The sequence below is a fragment of the Ambystoma mexicanum genome, chromosome 4p (assembly GCF_040938575.1).
Source record: "Ambystoma mexicanum isolate Mex_15411 chromosome 4p, UKY_AmexF1_1, whole genome shotgun sequence".
Taxonomy (NCBI): Eukaryota; Metazoa; Chordata; class Amphibia; order Caudata; family Ambystomatidae; genus Ambystoma; species Ambystoma mexicanum.
In genome coordinates this window covers 1,046,818,858-1,046,838,369 of record NC_090927.1, presented here as the reverse complement: position 1 = coordinate 1,046,838,369, position 19,512 = coordinate 1,046,818,858, and the positions used below count along the sequence as shown (strand labels likewise).

The 19,512-nt window shown below is 43.7% G+C and overlaps 1 protein-coding gene across 4 annotated transcripts in view; it reads right to left on the bottom strand.

The window, feature by feature from the left end:
- Positions 1 to 19,512, bottom strand: part of FAM184A (family with sequence similarity 184 member A) — an 833,199-nt gene that overhangs the window by 209,225 nt on the left and 604,462 nt on the right. For all 4 annotated transcript variants that reach the window (XM_069606609.1, XM_069606608.1, XM_069606610.1 and 1 more), the window contains exon 9: positions 5,430 to 5,580. In XM_069606609.1, coding sequence (XP_069462710.1) covers positions 5,430 to 5,580 — 151 coding nt within the window. The remainder of the gene's footprint in view (positions 1 to 5,429; positions 5,581 to 19,512) is intronic.

The following is a 19,512-nucleotide window of genomic DNA, read 5'->3' as shown; positions in this document are numbered from 1 at the left end:
GTGCAACAGTTGGAAACCAAAAGCCATTTTTAAAGAAAAGTTAGCACAAACAGTCAAACAAATAGATCACTCCTTTCCAATGTTTATTAGTTATCGCTAATGGGGGTCGCTCGAGAGCCCAGACCAGCATGGCGGCGTGTATTTGAGCTCTGCACCCGTTCCTACCATCCTGCAATATCCTGACATTCCTCGGGAACTTTAATTCTTTGAAATTGGGGCACCCCACCCATACAGGCAGCACGATTATTGGGGTGGTGCCTGGCCAGATCACCAGCGAAAGTTCTTTTTGTCCGAAGAGCAACACACACAGCCTCTCCACAAAGTCTTCCATGCAGACCACCGAGGCCCTGGCAAGGCCTTGCTGAACCCTCCCTGATCCAAACTTGAAACTGCGGAGGTCGAGAACTGAAGCTGCCCTAAAAGGGGCTTTGGCAGAGGATGACGCTGTTCGAAAGCAGGGTGTAGGGGTGAGAATTGCATTCGACACCAGGGCAGGATTGACAGCTCCGCCCTTATCTTGAGACCAGAGGCGAAAGGGAAATACACTCTTGCTAAGATGTCCGGCGTGATGGGGCAGTTGGGAAGCGGGTGCCTAGATACAGCCCACTTAGATGGGATGTAGTCAGGAGTAACTGTTGATTTAAGGATCAGGGCTGGGTGGAGGCACAAGTTCCCTGTATGTGTTCCACTGAGTTGCGAGGGAGTGGGGACTGGAAAAGTTGGGGGGGGGGTGGGTTGTTTGAGGGAGTGGGGACTGGAAGAGGTGGAGGGGTGGGGTTTGGAGGGGATTTCAGACAAGTTGGAGGGGTTGTCTGGTGGGGTGTGGGATGTGTTTTACGGTTTTGGAGTGTCATCCATGAGCTGGGGTGTTGGTGAGGCTGGGCAGTGGGGGTTGTGTGGATCTGGGAGGGACGCCTACATTGGTCAGCCTGGCTTGGGCAGCAGAGTGGTATCGCTAAATGGCATCCCTAGGAACCCCCAGTGAAAGTAGAGGAAGAGGGAGGAAGAGTTTCAAGATAGTGACATGGAATATAAGAGATGGCGGGCTTTCGGACAAGGTGAGGAAAGTTTTCCTATATTTTAAACGCCACAATATCCAAATAGCCTTCTTACAAGAGACCCACCTAGCGAGGCAGGGAGAAGGTAGGTGTGCTGCATAGTGGGGCTGTCACCAATACTACTTGTCGTATTCCTCCTATGTGAGCGGGGTAACCATTTTAATTCATAGTTCTCTCAGGTTCCGTCTTGATGAGATGATCAAAGATAAGGAAAGGGGGGCACTGTTATTAACTGGGTATTTGGATGGGATGAAGGTCTCCTTGTTAACAAATACGCCTCGAACACTGATGATTGACCCTACCTTTTTTGAGTCAGTTATATCCTGTTTGTCCCTGGTCCCAGATTCCCTATCCTTTGGGGGGGGGGGACTTTAATACCACCCCAAATGACGGCCTGGATGGGTCCACTGTGGGGATACACAGACATTCAAAGGCTAGCCAAAGGGTGCCGAGTATCTGTGCTATCTATGGTCTGGTGGATGTGTGGCGGGTGCAGCATGCTAATAGCAGGGACTATATGTTTCACTCCTGGGTACATCACACAGCATCCACAATTGACTATAAACTGGCCTCCAGGCAGTCGGGAGTACATCGGTGGCCTCGGGTGCAACATTATGGGGAGGGACAGAAGACGGGGGCCTTCATGGCGAGACTCCTCAGAGTGGAAAGTCGGCCTACGCAGGTGGAACATGTGATCAACTAGAGGGGACTCCGTCTTCGAGGCGGCTGCTATTGGGGAAGTGTTCTGGGAGTACTATAGTGGGCTGTATTCATCAGGAACCCACTCAGAAAATGAAATTCAGCAATATCTAGCTGAGGTGGCCTTGTATTGGCTATCCCCCAAACAGATGGAGCATTTAGACAGGGAAGTGACAGTGGAGGAAATTATGGGGGTGATTAAAGAGCTACCGGGGGCCAAACCACTGGGGCCAGATGGCCTGACGGGTGAATTTTATAAAGCCTATAGTCGCGTAGTGGCTCCTCATCTGTTTAAATTATACCAGGAGAAAGTGCAGCGGGGTATTCTCCTTCAGAGTCTCCGGAAGGCCACAATAACGTTGTTGCACAAGGAAGGCAAGCCGGTGGATAATTGTGCCTCGTACAGACCCATATCCCTTATCAACCTTGACAATAAAATCCTGGCCATGGTACTGGTGAACAGGCTCCTTCCCTTTATGTGAGAGCTGGTGTTGCAGTATCAATCAGGGTTCGTGCCTGGGTGGAATACCACATATGGACTGAGCCGGTTCTTCAGCCTACTTGAGGGGGTGGACCCAGGATATCCTGGCGATAGTAGTCCTATTGGATGCTGAGAACGTATTTGATTCAATCAAATGGGCATTCATGTTCGCCACATTGCTGCAAATGGGTCTGGGTCACCGGTTTTTGGAGTACGTGGCACTACTGCATGCTTCTCCCACGACGCGAATAGCTAACAATGGTGACCGATCAGAACCATTGTGGCTGGCAAGGGGGACACAACAGTGGTGCCTCTCGCCAGTATTGTTTGCCCTTGCTATTGGGCCATTGGTCGTAGTGTTGAGGGAACAGCAACTCCAAAGAGGTATTCACTTGTATAATCATAGGGTCCTCCTATCCTTGTATGCGGATGACATCACACTCTTACTAAAAGACCCAAGGGACAACCTTAACCCAGTGATGAGACAGATTATACAGTTTGGCGACCTGTCCAGTTTAAAAATCAACTATGATAAGTCAATGATACTTCCCCTCACCACTGGGATGGCACAATTTGATGATGATTATGGGTTTAGCTCAGAGCGTGATAACGCAGTTTTTGGGGCTAAAGATATTGCTGGACCCGCAGGTGCTCTTCCGGGAAAACTATGGCAGGGCGGCGGACAAACTGCAAGGGCAGGTGAGTAAATGGACGGGTCTCCCCCTTACCCTAATGGGACGTGTGGCCATTGTCAAGATGGTGGTATTTCCCAAATTCCTATATTTGTTCCAAAACCTTCCCTCTAACCTTCCCAAGTGCTTTTGTTAAAAGCTATAGGGGAAGCGGCTGGGATTTTTGTGGGAGGGGAAGATCCCGAGTGTGTGCTACGAGGTGCTCACACAACCCACTGAAGAGGGCGGCCTAGCGCTTCCAGATTTTGAGTATTATTATTGGCCGGCGTAGACCCATTTTTTATCATTCTTGTACGAGGAACGACCCAGTAGACCTCATGTTCAGATTGAGAGAACGATGGCAGCGCTGCACTAGTTGCGGGCAGAGATCACCGGGACAGCAGGGAGGAGTAGGGGGCTGGGGGACTGGGGTGGTGGTGAGCATGTGATGTGTGTAGCATGGAGGAAGATGGCAGAGAAGTTGGGGGTGGCAGTGCTATATCCAGTGGTACTCCCAGTATGGCATGTTCGGGCCTGGGGATCTGCAAGGAGCGAGGGTACTGTGCATTGATGGATACATTGGCAATCTCGAAAATGGGAGATTTTTATATAGATAACCAATTCCTGAGCTTGGAGGATTTCAAACTGAAGGGGGGGGTACTACTTCTCTAGATATATCCCTGCGTTTTAGGATCAGGAATGAGTTCAAAGCCTCCTTTTTTTCTTTCCTGCAACAGCCGCCCACCTTTCCCCTATTGCATGTGGTGAATGAAGCACATGGGAGTGTAGATTAGTCTCTCGTATCTATGAAAAGATGAGGGCTGCTATCTCGCGAACAGGCGATAAAGCAAAACAGAGGTGGGAAAGGGCACTGGAAGTGGAGATCGAGGAGGGGGCATGGAAATATATTACAGCCCAGACCGGGAAGGTGTTGCTCAATGCCCGATATAGGCAAATACACTTTAATTATGTGCACCAGACCTACTGTGTCCTGGTACAGCTACATAAATACTACAGGGAGCTGTCCGGGACTATCCGAGGTCTGCGGCACCAGAGGCTGATTTTGTGCATCTCACCTAGAGGTGTCTCCCTATGGGGCAGTTCTGGGGGGGGTCTGTTTGACACACTGACCGCAATAATAAAGGAAGTGGTGGCAGTGGATCTGCTCCTGGCGCTACTGGGCCTAATGCAGGCTTTGGCCCGGCCGTACCAGCATCTAGTGGAGTTGTTGCTGATCCTAGCCCGTAGAAGGATAGCAATGGCATGGTGGGAGGGCCCAGGAGAGCACAGTGGTTGGAGGATATCACGTATTGTTACAATGACGAGGTAGCATATATTCACACATTGCCATTGAATGCCCACCACCCTGGATGTGTGGGGCCCATATATACAGTTTCTATTAGCTGAGGAGAAACCACAGACTACAGCGGACATGAGCCTGTGAACCAGGTGATTCTGGGCTTTTTTTACTCCTATCCTACGAGGGTGGGTTGATGGTACGGGCGTCGTGCCTCATGGAACCTGAATGAGGCAGGAGGGACCTCACCGGACTGATGCGGAAATAATGAAAACGTTTATTTTGGGACATTGAAAGTACATGTCGACATATTTGTTTTGGTATTTTCCTATTGTTTTATGATGACACTCTGAGTGGGTATGTTATGGGATTGTTGGTATGTGTTGTTATAAAACCAATAAACAAAGTTAAAAATGAATGTTATCGCTAATGCAAGAAGTGGTGGAACTGCAAAAGCAAAAGTGGAAAATGGTGTGCAGGTTGAAGCTGACTTATTAACTAATTATTCACTAATACAAAATCCGATGCAGGTCTGTTAAAGCTGTAGTGGTGGAAAAGCCATGGTTGGAGCGAGTACTCCTTTAAGACATCTTCATTTTACATTTCACTTTCACTATATAGTTCTGTTTTTCACACCTATAGCATGGGAAGAACTATCCCCCTTTCTGTGTACAGTTACAAAGCTGATATAGACTGTTCTTGGTGTATTGGTGCATTAGTTGTTTTTTAGTTTTGTCTTCTTGTCTCCCAAGAGTGTTGGTGCTAACAATGTGGTGCTAGGTATGGAAGGTCGGCAGGATGGAGCAAGTCACAGCAACAATGCAATCCTTGCCAGTATGTTGAACCTCTAGACCCTAGTTAGTTGATCTGCTAAACATTGAATCTAGCTCTTTTGAATTCAGTTGATTTTGAGACATCTCTTGTGAATGGTTGGGTTGGGTTTTAAGGCGTGGGAAGCATGTTGTGGAGCAGACAGACAGAAGTGGCTTGGATTTTTGGGATCTTTGTGTATGCATCATGCTAGTTGTAAGGATAAAGCATTTGAACCAGTATCTGGACATCATTCAGCAAACAACCAATATGGGTTCATATGAATAATCATGGAAAGTCCATCAAGCCTCCTTTATTCAGTTCAACTTCAAAGCAGAAACCATGAGCAAAAATATCTGCAAAAATGTACTTCCCTCTTTTAATGTTCCACTAAATTAAAGATGTTCTCTTACCTGATCTAGGAGGTCTTCCACTTTCTTTTGCCAGCCATCCCGTGCTGCAGTTATCTCCCGTTCCTTCAACTGCATGATTTGATTCATCGCAGATTTTTTATCTTCCTCGTGTTGAAGCTTCAACTCTTCACGAAGCCTGTTACATTCTTGTCTTTACATATTATTTATTAAGAAAAACAGAATATTAAGATGATTTCCTCAAAAAGTTGAGGTTTTATACCAATTCATCAAACTGAAAGTAAACGTACACCATTCAGTGTGTGTTCAGTTGTGTTACAATGACATACAAACATCTTTATTTAATCATGTTCTATTAATGTTAATACTGAATGCTTCGTTTTTAAGGTTGCATGTGCCATCTCTTATCAGTCTGTTTCTTCAGGAAGAGATTCCCTACACCGAATTCAGAATCTGGGAATATCATGAATAGCAAAAGCCAGGAACCATTCCCAGTAAAACAAAATTAAATAAAATCAAAACATTTCTATGACAGAAATCCATATGCAAAGATGTACTCCTGAGTTGTTTTGATTTTGTAAACAAAGTGGAGGTGGTTTCTGCACAAAAGTGTGCTCTCTCAAACAAACACACTTTCTTCATATGCTTTGTGGTTAAACATTGATGTCTTTGGCTGTATGTGTTTACACCTGAGCTGACCTCAGGCTTAAAGGATTAAGTAATGAACTCACTGCCATCCACATAATGGATACGTGTACACTTCAATTGAGTACTGTACAAAGTTACATGCCGTCTCAAATGTGCACACAGTTAACTGTGCAGCAGTCACCTAATGCACTTTTCTTTTAAAAGTGCATTGACACAAGGAAGATGGTCTAATAATATAAAGATGTCTTTTGGCACCTCTGACCCTATCCAAATTAAAAATAAAGGTATGGGAAAGTGCAATGAGTGATTTTTCAAATCACAAGGGCATCATGTTAAAATTCATTGGTATTTCCAATGTTCAGTCATATCTAGTGGCAGTATCTCAGTACTCTATACAGTTTGTGGTCAAACTAATTATACATCAACATTGTAGGTATGATTAGAAACAAAGGTATAATCATGTTCATTTTAACAGATAAGAGTTACTACATTTGCACATCGCCGATTAGGCCTCAAGATGAAAGGCAATCACCAACCGTGGACCTCGATACCATGTTATTACTTAACTAAATAAAGCAAAGGGCAATTTTGAGATTGATTTTCATAAAAAAATGTTTTCTTTAAAAAAACATAAATACTAAAAAGTATAATATAAAATATACAAATTCACCCGAAATAAACACACCATACATGTGTGTCATAACACCCCCAGTAAAAGACCATTATTTAAATAATACATACAAAACAACACTATATACATAACTCACTTAACTACATAAGTACAAACAACAAACTGGTATTAAAATCCAGAATCGTGTGAGGAAATCAAGAAATCTCTAACCCACACTAGAACAATTATCGCACTATCAACATACATCCATCCATTCACCAAGGTTGCAAGAGAGTTTTTCACAATTGTATGCTCATTTGGTGGTTCCTCATGCCAATGTAGGTTTCAACTGCGAGTAATCACACTGTTCAATGACTCAGCCTTCTTCAGGGCAGGTAACGGTATTGAAGCGACTTTAGGCTTAATTAATTCAATCCTTCATGGAGGTAGTTGTCCGTTATCCAAGGATATGTACTATTGTTCATACATAATAGATAGAGCGAAAGCCTGAGCACTGGTGGGGGCCCCCGTTGTCCGACAAAAGCAGCAGATTAAGCCATCCTTCTGTGTGAAGCGGTAAGCCATGGCAATGGCAGAAAAAGTGGGAGGACTCTACACCTGTAAGATGTCCCCATTGGATACCACCAGGATGCTTGGAAGCCACCACTTCCTTACCAGGATTAGTTTATATATGAAGTGGGAGAGCCCCACTCTCTTGGTTGCCTGTTAGAACTCTCTCACTAGTTCAAAAACCCCTTCCATAGGGCTGAAGACAGCTGATCATTTGATGGAAGAATATATGGGATACCAACTGGAGAACCTGGAGCACCAGGATACCTAGGCACTGTGACAGGATCATCACTTTATTGCCTAAGGAAGGAGAGCAGAGAACTCTGGGGGTCAGTGCTGTAAGAGAGTACCAAAGTCAAATTAAGACTCCCTGAATTCAAAGTGAGAGGTACCGAAACCATCACAGAAACCCTATTGGCCATATTGGCCCTTGAGTACATTCCACCCAAATACTGTGTTTTAACCAATGTAAAGTGGAAACAGGAGATGGAAAAAGCACCAGTTTAAAATGAAACACCATCTTTAGAAGTGTTAAGAATGCCAGTTGGGTCAGATATATGATCATGCTAGCAAGAGGGGGCAGCCGGGGATAGAGAGATATTCATTTTAAAATGACAGAAGTCAACTGTTAGGGTGTTGTGAAGTATTCTGAATGGCACGCTTATGTAGTTCCCTGCTGTACACAAGAATGATGCATCATTTTATTAAATGTTTTTCTAATGTAACATTTTATTTCTTTTGCCAACCACTGCCAAATTATCATGCAAAGTTTATAAAAACATGGTGGATTTTACATTGTATAGGGTAAATAGGTCAAAAAAGCAGTGGTTCTTAGTCCTTGTGTTCATCTCAGCCCTATATTGTGCAGACTTCAGGTTGACCGGGGTTTCAACCTAGAGCAAACTAGCCCCCACTATTCAGAGCATCTTTCAATGGGATTCTTAAAAAAAGAAGTTAAAATACCAACAACTTGAGATTTGCAGTATGTATGAAAATGACCATTTGCTGGTAAAAGCCTCTTATTTTTTATAGCTGACCTTCAGACATCTTATTTCACTTAGCAGGTCACGGTTTACATCAATTAAGGCATACAGCAGGACCAGATGGATAGCCTAATAGAATGAGAAAAAGGGACCCGTCATTGGACTCAAATCAATCAGTGGCCAAGAGGCCTGCTAGGATCATGATTTTCGTTACATCAGAAACAAAATGAGGGCTGGAGTTCCATAGGAAACCAAAAACCATTTAAACTGACATGACACTTGATTTTTAATATAACTCTGAAACCATACCAGTTACAAACAATCCAGACGGCGTGCTGCAATCGTGAGTTCATTAACTATCTAAGCATTCTAAATGTGAATTTCCTATGTTGATTAAAAATAATTAAAATGACAAACATTAATAACGTTTTGAAAAAATATTGCACGCATCAATCCTGTGTTTCCAGAAGTGCATCCAGGCCGGGGATTAAATAATGCTGTGCCATATTGCTGCGGTTATATATAAACGAAAAACAAATTTAGATTTCAATATTACTCAGACCAAGTCGTCCCTCACCTTTGTCATATTTATAGATATGAACATCCAAAGAAGGTTCGGAGGGTGTAGTGTTTGGGAGTGTCTGACTGTTGGGCAAGCCAATGGAGGAACTCGACCAATCAAAAACGGTGAAATAAACATGTCATAAGCATGAGAATAGTGCACATTTTAAAAAGCAGGAATAAAGAGAAAGGGGATCAGACTCTAGAATTAAAATATGCAGGAAAGAATACCACCTGTTCCTATTGGATGAGTGCTGAATATGGGCATTATCTGGAGATGACAAGGGGCCTGATCACGACTTTGGCGGTAACGCCGGGGGTACTACCGCCGGCAGTATTAGCCCTACCGCCGACCTCCCCGGTGCTAATAGCGCCGGATCACGAGTTTGGCGGTAATGTAATTCCCCATTGAGCCCATTCGGGAAGGCCCCATTCCCCATTGGGCTCAATGGGGAAAATTCGCGCTCTTACCGCCGGCGGATTTACCGCTGGTGGTAATAGCGCAAATTTTCAGCGGATTTCCCCCCAGCTCAGAGCTGATTTGGCGGACCCTTAAATCCGGCGGTAATAGCGCTACCGCTGGATTTAAGGGTTACCGCCAAAGTCGTGATCAGGCCCAAGGCCTCATCCATGAGGAACACAAAACCATCTTAATCTGAGGCATATTTGCTTTCCAAGAGAGAGAAAAGCCTAACCGGGAGTTCTTTTGAAAAATCACGAGAGCCCATTCAGACTCTGTGCCTTTAAAGAAATATTCAAAGTGAGTATGAAAACTCTCCAAATAAACATATAAGCACCCTAGAATCATTGCAAGTCCCTGGGGTGTTAGGGAGTTTGGGTGGTGGTTGCCACTAGGGGGCACTCTTTTCAAAAGGAATAATTGACTGTGCCTTTGCCTACATGAAGGCCAAGTGTAATTTGACTTAATGTAGAAAACATAGCATGTCTGTGGGCAGAGTGCAGGAGCTGATAAAACATTATTGATATAATGAGAATAGGATAATATAGTTGCTAGTGTGAGTTATATCCTTTTTCATTGTACTTGAAATTGACAGAGATAACATGTAAATAAATCCAAAAATGCTTTCTCTGGACTGAGTGCACTGTGTAAAACAGGAAACACTTCCCGGCACTGACAGTGTAGCATTTAATAAGTGTTATTTAAAAAGTACTCACAGTGTTTTGACAGATATAGATAACATTAAGCTGTGATAAGAAAACATTTGACCATAGCCTAATGAAAATTGCTTGCTATTGTGTGATCTGTTAAAGCTATAGATGTAAAGAGCTGAATAGGTAGGGGAAACAGAGTTAGTAATCCTAATGCAATTCCCATGGAAAATAATCCCAATATAAAGATACCCACTCATCACACTTGAGTTTGCACAGTGGTCTGGTTCGTGAAGTGAAGTGGGAGGGGTACTCCTCCTTGTATTAGAACATCACAAAACCATTTTTTATTTTGGGTGAGTGGACTGGCATCCTGTGTGTTCTAAATTGATAGCATTGCTCTTTTCTAGACCCAAACTTGCAGAATTCTGATGCAACTCATTTTAGCCTGCATTTAAATTACATCCAAATAGATTAGCAATTCAAAACCCCACATTCACACCGGAGGGCAAAGCTATGCAACCTTTCTGTGGTACATTTACTTGTTTTCATACTAGAGAAAATGTGTTGGAGTAGTTATCTACTGACTGAAGTTGATTTGATGTAAAGCTGAATTGAAAAGAGCTTCTACTAACTGATAAGCAGCATTATGGGCATAGAATTAAGTGCTGTTTAGGGGTGGCCTGGTATTGTTTAGGATTATATTTGTTAGAAATATTATTAATAGTTATATTATGTGACTAAACGTGTGCTTTATATCTCAAAGACGGGTCATGATTTACAGAGACTCTGGGAAAGGTTCAAGGGTTTTAAAACCTTTTCTCTGTAGTTTACAGTAGAAAATTATCAGATGTTTCAGTGAAATGGTAGACAAGTATTTCAGTGTGTCATTCGTGCTGAAATTGAGTAACGGGAGTGCCATTAGGGCTGTCCCTCTCTCTTTTGTCTCCTTTGGAACGCATACCAATGCCCAGGCATCGGTAACCCCTGTTTAGTACCACTGATCTGTAACCACTACTGTCTAATATCCGGTTTTATGCTGAGGTGGTTTCCATGTATGCAGGCTCATTACCTCCATCAGGTCCTTCCTAACTGTGCCAACTCTTGCCCCACTTAGTGTTCTACTATGGGTAGTTTGGAATGGGTCCTGCAAGTGCTCTGAGGATATGCCTAAAACCAGTCAAGCTCATTCTCACCTTGCCCTTCTACTATGCCTCTTCCTCTTTGTCGCGACTTCTACTCACAAACTTTCTGTCCCTTTGATGTTTCACTGTGTCTTACTCCTGCTCGCACCCTTTGATGTTAACTCTTCTTCTTTTTCTCCTCCCACTCTACTAATACCACTCCTACTCTCACCCTACGACTACTCTAACACAACTCCTCCTCCTCCTCCTCCCACACGACTACTACTCCTCCAACTACTTCTACTCTCCTCCCACAACTGTCATAACGCTCATCTCACTACTCTCCCCTCTTCCTACTATTACTCCCTTCCCTCTACAACAGCTTCTCTCCTCCTCTTACTAGAACTACGCTTCTTCTACTACTACTCTCCTCCTCCTACTACTCTCCTCCCACAACTACCACCACTTCTCCTAGTACTTTACTACACAAACACCCAGCACCATTCAATTCACATTCACTCCTTCCACTAACTTCTATTTACCTACCAGCGAAACACGTACACTCTCTTTAAAGTACCCTTGCACTCACTAAGCCAATACCTCACCTTTCTCCAACAAATGCTGTCACACTCCAACGCTCCTTCCTTCCTCCTTATTGTCTCTTGTTCCACCAGCAGTGCCAAACTCTCCAGGATAGCCCACGCTTCCTATCACCTGATTAACTTTCCCTCCTCTGTCTTGATTGGCCAGCTTTCCCTAGCCAATCCTGTTCTATTGTACCCTCCTGGGATGTGTATGTACACGGGCAAGTCTTATAAAGGGGGCTAAGTCCCAGCCTGAAGGTGTTAAACTTGGAAAAGGCATTAAATAGGCAAATAAGCGCCTCACATTTTCTCTGTGCTGGCCCACCACGTAGCAAAGGTAATGGCGGCCCGGTACGGGCAACGTTTAAGTCTGTGTTTCAGGGTTTCTCTGGTAAGGCAGGTTCTCCAGCGCGGTCCGCGTCCTGTGCCAACACTCCTTGGTAGTATGGGGGATCAACTTGTGTATGCGGGTGTCCACCTGTTCTTCTCTGAGGTGCTGCTCTGTTTCCCTCAACTTCACGTAGGTCTGCCACTCTCACCAGGCACTCTCTCTCTCTCACTTGTCGGGCAACTCAGCGTTGGCTCTGCTGCACTCAGGTCTCTTTGGCACTGCGGCTGTCCCTTCTGCCTATGCTGCTGGTATATCTGGTAAGCAGTTGTCCTTGGTGTTTGGAGTTTCTCTACTACGTTTTCTTCTATCTTGGAGATCTCTGCAAATAAAAGAAAACCCTGGCAAGCATTTTGGCACTGAGGCATGGCATAAGACAAAATTGTACTGCCAACATATAAACTGGCAACAGGGAAAGGGGTGGGTCCCCACTCCCAGTTGTCTTCCCCTCAGGGCCAGGACTGGCTCTAAACTGTTATGTCTGTTATGTGGTAAGCCTCTCCCTTACACTAGTATAAATTAAGCAAGATTGTCACTGGCAGGCCAAGTTTAACTGGGCAAATAAGCACATGTAAAGTATGTGTGATATCTTGTGGTAACTTCCCTTGCATAAAGGTAGGGGAACACCTTTGATTCCTTTATTGACATACATTTGGTATTTAATCAAACACCTGTTTCTTGTCCCAGAATTGTGAGGTGGACCTTTATACCATGGGGAATTAAACCGATGGTGCCCACTTAGTGAAAATAATGACATATCAATATATTTTACAGTGTGGTCCATATGTTCTATGATGACCCCCTTAGAGACGGTACTTGGGGATCCTTCAGAGCTTCCCCGTCTTACCTTAAATGATAGTGAAATAACATGTCAGTTTCACTAAGAACACAACACACACATTGGTCAATCAGCAAAGAGAAGAGGAGTGTAATGTTGGTCTCAGAAAGAATAATGGCTGACCAAAGAAAAACAAATTACAGGTGGGAATCCCTCAGGCAAAGTCTGCAAACTGGAATGGCCCAGTACTACTTCACACGTTATGCAGCCCCGCTTGAGACTACAAGTGTGGATCAGGACCAAGTGAATGGCACACTTTGCATCTGCGAGCACCAACATGATTCATGGAACAGAGCTGAAGGCAGAAGCCAGTATGTTGGAATACACACACGTAGAGGAGTCAAACTTAATGTGAGGATGCTCAAACAAGTGAGGGAAAAATTACCTTGTGTCAGGGAAGCAGGAAAAAATAAGGATGAACAGTGGACCATGATTACAGGGATGCCTGATTCCAAAATAGCAGGAGTGTGGCAGGAGTGCGTTGCCTGTGTTCGCTGGGGGGCCGCAGGGGCCGCAAGAAATACTGAGAGGGCAACATGAGTTTAAGGACTAGAATTCCCTCTACACGCGCCCAGGCAAAATGTGCCTTAAAGACAATAACGCCCCGCTCGAATTATGGCTTGAAGCAGGGAATGCAAGGCGTTGAATTGACCCAGAAAATACCTCTAAAAACAATGGACAGCGCAGTGGATAAGACCGCAATCATCGTTCAAAAAGTAAGTGACAATGGGTCTGGAGGGAAGGGCAGAGGAGGAGGACCGGTTATGTCACTTGCCGTTACCTCACAAAACACTGAAACTAGCCAAGATATTATACGAAATGCAGTGCCATCTATCGAAGAGTCCTTACCGCTGTCTCTGACGGCGTCACATGCCCCGCCCGTTGCCTGGACCTCTGCCCCGGGCCCACTACTGCCTCCCCTCTGGGCTATAGCGGTGATGGTGGTGTCGGCGGGGGCTGGGCTAGAGAGGGTAGTGCCGCGGGCAGAGGGAGCGCGGCCATCGGCGCACAGCAGCGAGTGCTCCCGCCCCACAGTGTGCCCCTCAGCGCGCAGAGAAGAGTGGTTTTGAGCCCGCTCAGAGGCGTTGCTGGAGGAAAGTGAAAGCGAAGGCGGCCATCGTGTGCGAGCATTTGCCACGTCCGGCTTCAGTAGCAGCTGCGGAGAGATTGCGGTGGAGTCAACCAGCAAGGAGAAGTGGTGGCTGGGTAATAGGAGGCTCGATGACCATAGCTCCTAGTACAAGGAAGATGCCTGGAGAGGAAATACTCACGCAATGCTCCGACAACAAGACATAATGAGAGGCTGTAACACAACAACTATTCCCCCATTTAAACTAATGGCATGGAAGATAGTTGCAAATAGAAATAAGCCGCGCCCCTCACAAAAGAAATCTGTTGCTATCGAAATAACCTGCCGTCCTACACCTAGCAGTGGGCTGAGTTTGCAACAAGCCCAGATGCATGGAATGCCTGGGGTATCCTCAAATAATTTACTTGTGGAAGAGAGCCTTGACGATGTATGGAAACCCTTGGGCTCTCAGAGGGTTCAAGAAGATATTTTAAATTCAAGTGAGCACAGTATCCGACGCAACTCACTGGTAATCGCAGATCAGGTTAGGTCTTAGCAGATATGAACAGCAGGCTGATTGGTTCAATGATAACAAAAAAAAAATGCCAAGTGTTTCACCAATGATACTGGCAGCCGGTTTGCATCATCAGGATAAAGACATGAGATTTCTAGTGAGTCTAGAATCGAACACTACGTCATTCGAAACAAGAAATGAAGAAATTGTGATATCTAAAAAAAGGACTAGATATGATCTGAGTTCAGAAAGTGAGGCTTGTGGTGCACAAAAAAGGTTTAAGAGCCAGGGTACAAAGTTGATTGGCAACAACCTTGATGCGTCCGGAGTTGCGACACGGTCAACACAGAATCAAAGAGAAGCGAACACGGCATCTTCCTCTTCGTCTTCAGACGATGAATATAGCTCACCAAACAAAAGACAACGGATGTACCATGATCCTAAGTCCAAAGTGCCAAAAAAGCAAGGTGGTCAACAGTCAACCGTTATGATCGTGGAAAAAGTAATTAGTGAATTACGCCCAATATTGAAATCAGCCAGTACAATAGCAGTGGCTCCTTTAACAAAGCTATTCGAAAACATGAATGAGAACTATCGTGATGAGACAACGTTAATAGCCCTACTAAACTCAAACATCTTAAAACTGGAAGCAGATCTGGTCGACATGATGACTCGTATCACTGTCACAAGGCGAGGCAATGACATCTCGCTAGCAGTTCTGAAGGACTCCTTGAAAAACAATTTGGAAGATAAAAGACTGCTGGCAGAAGTAGCAAAACAGGCCCTCAATTTACTACAGAAGGAACAAGATGGAAGGGCTAGTTCAGAACCAAAGCAAACTCAGAATGTGAGACCATTATCGGCGGCCCATTGTACACAATCTCTTGATACTGGACCTGCTCCAGGCTCCATAACAACTGTCAGCCGGACCGAAAAAGAGGTTGGAAACGAGAATTTGAAAAGTCAACCAAATACCGACAAAGAGAAGGAACTATCAAAATTGCTGACAGTGGAGGTGAAAGTCTTAGATGTAAGGTCAAAAGAAGAATCTGATCCTCAAGTGAAGGAACTGGCATGTGCTGGGAAGATGGGCGCGCCTTTTACCATAGACCTTACGAATGTTATGCCCTTGTCAACTGCGCCTGAGGTACCGCAAAGTGTGGAACCAGTAGCTTCTTCAAGCCATGCTGTGGAGGACGCTCAAATGGTTCGACCAAAAACTCAGCCGAAACAAGGTAAATGCAAGAAAAAAATAAAATATGCCAATGCAAAAAAATAAAAATGCTCGAAATTCAGCTAATTTTTTTAGAACTATAAAAGCACTGAATGTTACCTTTAACAACCTGATACATCAAATGAAGAGGCTGCCAAGGAGTCAGTCGAACTTAAAAGGAAAACCATGTCCCCGAGTAGGAATGAAGTAAGCGGAAGGGTGGACAGAAATAAAGCTACAGAGGAGAGTAGTGACGAGGACAAGGAGGACGATGAGTTGATGAACATGTCGACATACAGTATATCTGAGGAGGATGGTGAAGAAGAGACTCCAAGTACGTCCAAAGTGAGAAAAATTGGAAGAAACATTCCTCTCGAGCCGGAAGCAAGTAAAGACGGACAGAGTACGAAACCCTCAGTGAGCTTTGCCAGACCCAAAGTACGGGCTCACACGATGAAACGTGTGATAACATGGCCACCGACACCCGAAATAATTCCCAAGAAAGAAAATTGGAGATTTGGTGAATGAGGAAAAGAAAAAAATGTCTTCCAAACCATCGCAGAGAAACACAACCAAAGCATTCACAACTGTACTACAGTGCATCCTGTGATTGATGTAGAGCTGTAGCTGTTAAGTGAGGTGGCGTCAGGAGAACGCAAAAATGATGACATTCGCAAGGAGTTGATGCTCAACAAAGGAAGCGATCTGCAAGCTCGAGAACAAAATAAAAAGAATCTGGTGGATTCACAGAGCAATAAGCAAAATCCTTGGACTATAACGCCAACTAGAGCGACTCCATCGTATAAAATCCTGATTGAACGAATGGAGTATGAAAGGGGAGACCAGCCGATCAATAGAAATGTGTTACTACAGCTTTTTCACTTCATTCCTGTGTTGAGATCAACAAAAAAGGCTGAAATTGAACGTGTAGAAACTTTGGCGATTGGCGGCTCTGCGCAACGGGACTGAGAATGAAGAAAATTAAAATCACAGTGAGAAACCCTAAGGCCAGCAATGCAGTGATGTCTGAAGCTGATACGATTGACCTTCCAGGTGAAGGAAAAAAAATTGCTGGGCTTGGGTAGCAAAAGCTCTAAATGAAACCTCTGAAAGCTAATGCCAAGAGAAAACATATAGCATTGTACTGGCTACATGGAACACGAGGGGCTTCTCTCATTTAGTCAAGTCTTTTCCGAAAGTTCTGAGGTCGGCTGATATAATTTGTCTTTAGGAGACGTTGTTGGACAAGATGCCATGTGTTGACGGCTTTGAAGTGGCTATAAATCCATCAATTGTTCAACGCAAAGGTAGACCTACGTCTGGCCAATTACTTTTAGTGAAGACAAAAAGCGGCTTCAGTATAAAAACAGTGCAGATCATTTCGCTGCATATTCAATACGCCAGATTAGAAGCAATGAAAAGCTCAAGTGGATCAAAAAACACAATACACTTGATAAATATCTACTGGAACACTATCACAGCCGTTCATCTAAAGTTTGAGGAGGAACTTTTGGACACCATCGATAGTATAATGACAGAATATGTGAACCCACAAATTGTTTTGTGTGGCGATTTCAACATGAAGTTTCTGGGAATATCTGTTCTTAAAAATGGTCCAAAGCAGAAAGAGAAAAGAGACCAGAGAAAGAGAAACCTGGCTTGAAGAAATGGCTATCTGAAATGTACACATGATGAATGGAGCCGCAACGGGTGACATTCCCCCCGAGGTGACCTGGGAAAGAGGCTCCCAAAAATCAATTTTAGATTATTTCTTTATATCGGAGTATTGTCACTTGAAATTAAGTCCTTACATGTAGCAAAGTCTCTGCAAAGTGACCACAATGTGGTAACAATTGAATGGAAGCAAAGACATCATCAAACCCTGGAGCAATGGAAGCAACAATATCGCTAGAACCAGGCCATAACCGTCTACGCTTGAGATCTTGCGATATACCCTCATTGGCTGATCATATAAGACCAAAAGTTGGAGAAAAGAAGATTGATCCGATTGAATATCAAGTTCTGTTGGAGGTCTATAAGACAAAAAAAGCTCTTGTAACAAACCAACGTTCCAGAGACATAACCTTGATCCACAAGTCGCCCAAAAAAAAGGGACCTGAGGACAGACTTAAGAATTGCCAGTGCAGCTAATCCTGATCAAAGTTGTGAAACAAGAAAAGTGAAGAACAAGTATAATAACTGGATGCAAGCACACCATGGGCTACTCGAACAAAAAGACACTGAAGTAAAGGCTATGAACCAAAATAATCCAAGAAGTTTCTAGTCGTTAGTTAATGATCTAGAGAATCCACAAAAAGCTGCTCTAACAAATATGGTGAATGAAGATCAATGGATAAACCATTACACACACTTGTTCCAAAAAAAGAAAGAAACATCTTGTCCAAGCCTGAATGTAAGACATCCGTGGGATTTAGCCTTTGAAAGAGACGAGAACTTGAATTGCATACAAAAGTGCAGTTCCTCAAGGGCAGCTGGTCCAGATGGGCTTTCGAATGCAATGCTCAAAAACAACATTGAAGAATGGACGGAATTTTTCAAAATACTTTTTCAAAACATAATAAAAGAAGGCCGCGTCCCAACAACATGGAAATCAGGCACATTGTTCCTATTTTTAAAAAGGGCAGCTGCACAAATCCAGCAAATTATCAGCCAATAGCCCTTTTGGACGTGGGAGGGAATGTTTTTGCAAGTCTACTCCTAAATCAATTATCGAGATGGATAAGGACAAAAAAGATCTTCGATGTATGTCAGACAGGCTTTTTGAAATGTGTAGGATGTAGTTTAAATCTTCTCATCCTGAATTTTCTAAAAATAGATGCCATTAAATCAAGCAATAAAGTCTATTTGCCATTTATAGATCTAGCCAACGCCTTTGACAGAGTCGATCGCCACATACTATAGTCGAAGTTAAAAACGAGAGGCTGTCCTCATAGTCTCATTCAGGTCATAAAAGAAATGTACTCGGAGACACAAATACAAATTTGCTTAAATAGCGATGGTCACATAACCAAACCCATCAGAACAGAAAGAGGGGTAAAGCAAGGGTGCCCCTTGGGTGCGACACTCTTCAATTTTTACATCTCAGAGGTTGGTTCCGCTCTTGATGGCGTAGTGTCATTTCCACCAAAGTTGAACGGGATACACATCAGTTGGATCCTCTTTAAAGACCTATATTGAGGATCTAGGGCTAGAGATCAACGTAGCCAAAACTGAAATACTAGTCCTCGAAAATAAAAGGGGTGGTCGACCGAAGACAACCAAGTCGAGATGGACATTGGAAATACAAGTCTTGAGTAAAGTACCATACACCTGATATTTAGGAACAGTAATAAACTCAAGTATAAACCACGAACCAATGACAAAAAATATTGTAAGTAACTGCAAACAGTTAACAGCACAAGGCATGATCTTGCTAAAAAAATATGGGAAATTCTCCTATATTCCTATAATAAAGTTCTATAAGAGCAAGGTGACCCCAATTATTGATCTTTGGAGCAGAAAGTATGTTCGGTTGTTCGTCGCAGATCTGGGCCAGGTGCGAAAGCATGTTCTGGAAACAAATCTTCCAGTTGCCACAAGGTTTTCCCACTGCATGTGTCGTGTATGAAGTGGGTTTATCCGCATTAAATGCCAAAATAATGTGGAATAAATTAACCCTATACAGGAAGACCTTGGATGAAGCTGAATTACCATCATTTGGAGTACTAACTGATCCAAAAAAAAAATCAAGAGAGCAAAACCGCAATAACTATGTGGAGATAACAATGTAAGGACATTTTGATTCAACTGGCGACAGACAAAAAAACATTATGGTCCAATCCAAATGCAGTTAAGAAAAAGCTGCTTCAATTAGATTGGATTGAAACTGTAGAAAGAAGATTAAACCATTAAT